This window comes from Etheostoma cragini, chromosome 1 (genome assembly GCF_013103735.1).
Source record: "Etheostoma cragini isolate CJK2018 chromosome 1, CSU_Ecrag_1.0, whole genome shotgun sequence".
NCBI classification, from domain to species: domain Eukaryota; kingdom Metazoa; phylum Chordata; class Actinopteri; order Perciformes; family Percidae; genus Etheostoma; species Etheostoma cragini.
Window position 1 is genome coordinate 31727620 of NC_048407.1, and position 4327 is coordinate 31731946.

The window sequence follows — 4327 nt, forward strand, 5'->3', positions numbered from 1 at the left end:
TGGTAAAAAGTGACAAAAAAGTTCATTTCAGGCCCTGTTTCCCAGTAAAGCACGGCAAACAATCACAGTGTTGTAACCCAGCTGCCGATGGGTCACGGAGTTCAGCGAGCGACCTTGTTGTTCAAACACTGTAGAGGTTTATGAGAAAAGAGATTGCAAGGTGGTGACATTATTGCAAACTGTACTCGTCACGCATACAAGTGCACCAGGTTTACAGTGACTTTTTAACCAGCAAGGTTTGTGTATTCACTAAAGTTGTTGTTGGCACTGTGGTTTTTGTAGGAGACTATGCTGGATTTCCAGGCTGTGGGTTACTGCGGTTACACAGCACCTACAGACACGACCTGAAGATATATGCATCTGACGAAGGCAGGGTGCAGATGACAGCCGCAGCATTCGCAAAGGTGTGCAGTATTCCTGAAGGCTGGGTAAACACAGATCAATCTACCGGATCGTTGGTCTGATTGGTTGAAGGACTATCCAATTGCGTACATTTGAACTATGCCCGTTGATCCCGCCTCTTGTACAGTAGAAAATACAGAGCAACCTCCCCAGACTAATGTTTAATCTTAATAGATTGAGTTTAGTCTGGTGATAGCCAGACTGGTATTCCAATACTCTAAGCTCTCCATACATTTCTTTACTGTTGCTCTGTATCATTGTGGATACACAAAAAAAGGATTCAATCTATGGCTAGTTGAAACCTTTTTTATAACTACCAAATAAGGGGTTACCTATTTTATATACAATCACGGTTCAGTCCCTGGACCCTAAGCAAGGCCAGTAACACCAACTGCTCTAGTGGAGCTGCTCAGTGGTCTGCAGATTAGACTGGTTGTACTTTATATTCATCTGGCCGTTCCTTAAAAAGAAAATTACAGGTGGGGAATCTTTGCTTACTGAAATGTCAACAGCTGTGTGAGCCTAGAATTAATAGAAAATAAAATATAGTTAAAACAGGCTGGAATCAACAACCTAGTTGAATAGAAAGAAGGCAGCGCCACCCGCAGAATCTCAAATGACATTAACAGAAAAGGGGAGAGATTCACAGAAGAAAGTAGGTGTTCTGAAAAAGAAAGCAACATTCTCCAAGATAGAAAGGACTGCCGAGTTATGTCCAAATGGCTGAACCGTTAAACTAAACTGTGATATATTTATAAAGCGTAGAAATAACTTGTCAATGTGTCTTGACAAAGTCATGTCACGAAATGTCTGACCAATGTTTGATCTCCTTAGTCCCAGTACCACAGCTCATACTAGTTGTGATTTTGGAGACGTCAAAGTATCAGCCACACTTGACAAATTATCAAATTATCGCTTTGCATCAAAGATGTTGCCAAAATCAATTCCCAGATTTCTGTGTGTGTGTGTGTGTGTGTGTGTTTGTACACGTTTGCGCAGGGTTTGCTGGCTCTAGAGGGTGAGCTGACACCCATCCTGGTGCAGATGGTGAAGAGCGCCAACATGAACGGGCTGCTGGACAACGACAGCGACTCGCTGAGCAGCTGCCAGCACCGTGTCAAGGCCCGACTCCACGAGATCCTGCAGAGGGACAGGGACTTCACTGACGAGGACTTTGATAGGGTGATTAGCTAACTATGTTGAACACTCTCAGCTAAACGTCTGCTCTGTTTGGGCCTGAGCAGGAAAACAACCTTGACAAACACTGTTGTAAATTATTAGACTTGTGTGCACTTCTGTGCAGCCAGTGGTTTTTGTTCAGGAAGCACATCAAAAGGTGGTTGAGGTCATGTGTCATTTCCTTTTTATGTGGCTGTGTTTTCAAGAGCCTGGCTGGAGCATTTTCGACACGCTGCTGTTTAAATGTAATGTGCTGTATTTATATAGCGCTTTTCTAGTCTTAACGACTACTCGAAGCGCTTTTACATCATACAGGAAACATTCACCATTCACACACATTCATACACTGTGTACTGCTGCTGCCCACCTGCTCATCAGATAAACACTCACACACATTCACACTCTAATGCGCAGAATCGGGGGCAACTCTGGGTTCAGTTTGAGGATTGAACCCCCAACCTTCTGATTGGCAGGCAACCGGTCTAACACTGAGCCACAGCCGCCATTTATGCACAATCATTTACAGATTAACTGCAGCTAAGAGATCCGTCTGTTGTTCACTGGGAGGCAGGGATTGAGATTCACCTTTTTTTTTAAAAGAGAGTAACATTTTACCTGGGACACTGCAAGTGAAGGACAGCTGTTAATGTTACTAACTCTTAGGACGGCCACCAGTGTTGAACCAGAGCCGGATAGATGATTTAAAAAAAACTTGCTGCTTTTGATTCATAGATTGGGTTTAAATATGTAGGTGGTGAATGTGCCATTAAAGCACTCAACCACTGTTCTGTGGTAAAACGTAAATGCTTACAAAGCTGCGCATCGGAGTGTAAATGTGTGTGAGTGTGTATCTGATGAGCAGGTGGCACCTTGTACGCCAGCCTTGGCCACAGTGTATGAATGTGTGTGCATGGTGAATGGTTCCTGTATGATGTAAAAGCGCTTTAAATAGTTGACTAGAAAAGCGCAATATAAATACAGTACATTTACATTTACAAACTGAATTTCTAAATAGTATTGTATTCTTACTTCTCTACTTAACCTACGAAGGATATTTTTGTTGGCAAAAGTTTCCCACAGTAATTGTTAGACTGAGGGGGTGATGTGTAGAGACAGGGTGTTGGCTTTAAGCCTTGGTTCCTAATTGGCTGTGACCATATTCTCTTTTGATCATTCAGAGGATTACTAACCTGTTATAATGAAAGCAGAAAGGATTGTATTTCTTGAGCTAACTGTTTGCAGATTAATTATCTCTTCATTTTACTCTGTTAAATCAAATGACAAAGGTTTAGCAGCCTTAGGCTTTTGAGGTCTTTGTCATGTGAATGCAGTCAGTAGTAATTTGTTCTGTATAATTGGCTATTTAATAAATGTCCTCGTGCTTTTTTCTCTTATGTGTGTGTGACAGCTGGCCCCGACCGGTAGTGCCTCTTTGGTGAACTCAATGAAGATAGTTGAGAACCCAGTGGCCACATGTGACCAGGTCTACGCCCTCATTCAGAGCCTTACCTCCCAGATCCGCAAAAGGATGGAGGACCCCAAGTCAGCTGGTGAGCCAAAATCCTCTTACTTGATCTCAAGGTTTTAAGCTTTTTATGTTTGACACACAACATTTCCGTTGCAATGAGAAAGTTGGATGACCCAAGATTTAAAAATAACAAACATTTTCTCACTTCCCACTATTTAGTTACCTACATTATTATATACAGATATTTTGGTTTGATATTCACAGGTTTTAAGATTTGAGTTTTTTGTCCCCACTTTAATAAGTGAACTGATTTCCTTTTTGGCCCTCAAAGCTGTGAAAAGTGATTTTTGAAAATGTTGTTGCAGAATCAATATCACAAAACTACAGGACTAATCTCTATAAAAATCAAAGTGAGTTTGATTTCTTAGTACTACATGCAATGTCAAATGTCTCACCAGACCTGCAGCTGTACCACAGTGAGACACTGGAGCTGATGCTGCAGCGCTGGTCCAAACTTGAGAGGGACTTCCGCATGAAGAACGGCCGCTACGACATTAGTAAAATACCTGACATTTATGACTGTGTGAAGTACGATGTCATCCACAACGCTACTCTGGGCCTGGAGGACACTCTGGAGCTGTTCAGACTGTCTCGAGCCTTGGCTGACATTGTAATCCCACAGGTGGGTGAGAGAGGGACAGAGAGAGGTGTTACATTTCATTTCATTTTATTATTTATCTCCAACAATCAACAGTGTTACAAACGAAAAAATAAATAAATGAAAACCACAAAAAAAAAAAAAATCAATCAGAATTTACCAAAACCCCCAAAAATATTACATCAGGACCACTGCAAAGGAACATTATTAAGGATTGTTACAGTTTTTTGGTTTCAAAATACACGTAGAGAACCAAGAGGAAAGCACAGTGGCTAGATTTAAAAAATGATGTTACTTTAACTCAAATAAACAAACATTTTGACTTCTTTAAGCCCGGCCGATATATCGATGGGCCGATATTATTGGCCAATATTGGGCATTTCCCGAACTATCGGCATCGACATTTATTTATTTTTTTATTTTTTTATAAAACATTTTTTGAAATAGAAAACCATATTTTGACCGTTGGCTTTGAAGGACTTTGAAGTGTCATATCTTAAGTTTGTATTTTTAGAAAAAAAAATTATATGAATTTTTATATATTTTGATGTTCCTCTGACAATAAAACAAATTATTATCCTATTTTAGTAAGAACTCATAAATAATTACAAATAACTAAT

At 40.4% G+C, this 4327-nt stretch overlaps 1 protein-coding gene across 9 annotated transcripts in view; it reads left to right on the top strand.

Annotated features, from left to right (window-relative positions):
• ppip5k1a (diphosphoinositol pentakisphosphate kinase 1a) overlaps positions 1–4327 on the top strand; it is a 39887-nt gene that overhangs the window by 15935 nt on the left and 19625 nt on the right. For all 9 annotated transcript variants that reach the window (XM_034901073.1, XM_034900937.1, XM_034901304.1 and 6 more), the window contains exons 16-19: positions 283–404; positions 1402–1584; positions 2990–3131; positions 3508–3731. In XM_034901073.1, the coding sequence (XP_034756964.1) occupies positions 283–404; positions 1402–1584; positions 2990–3131; positions 3508–3731 (671 nt within the window). The remainder of the gene's footprint in view (positions 1–282; positions 405–1401; positions 1585–2989; positions 3132–3507; positions 3732–4327) is intronic.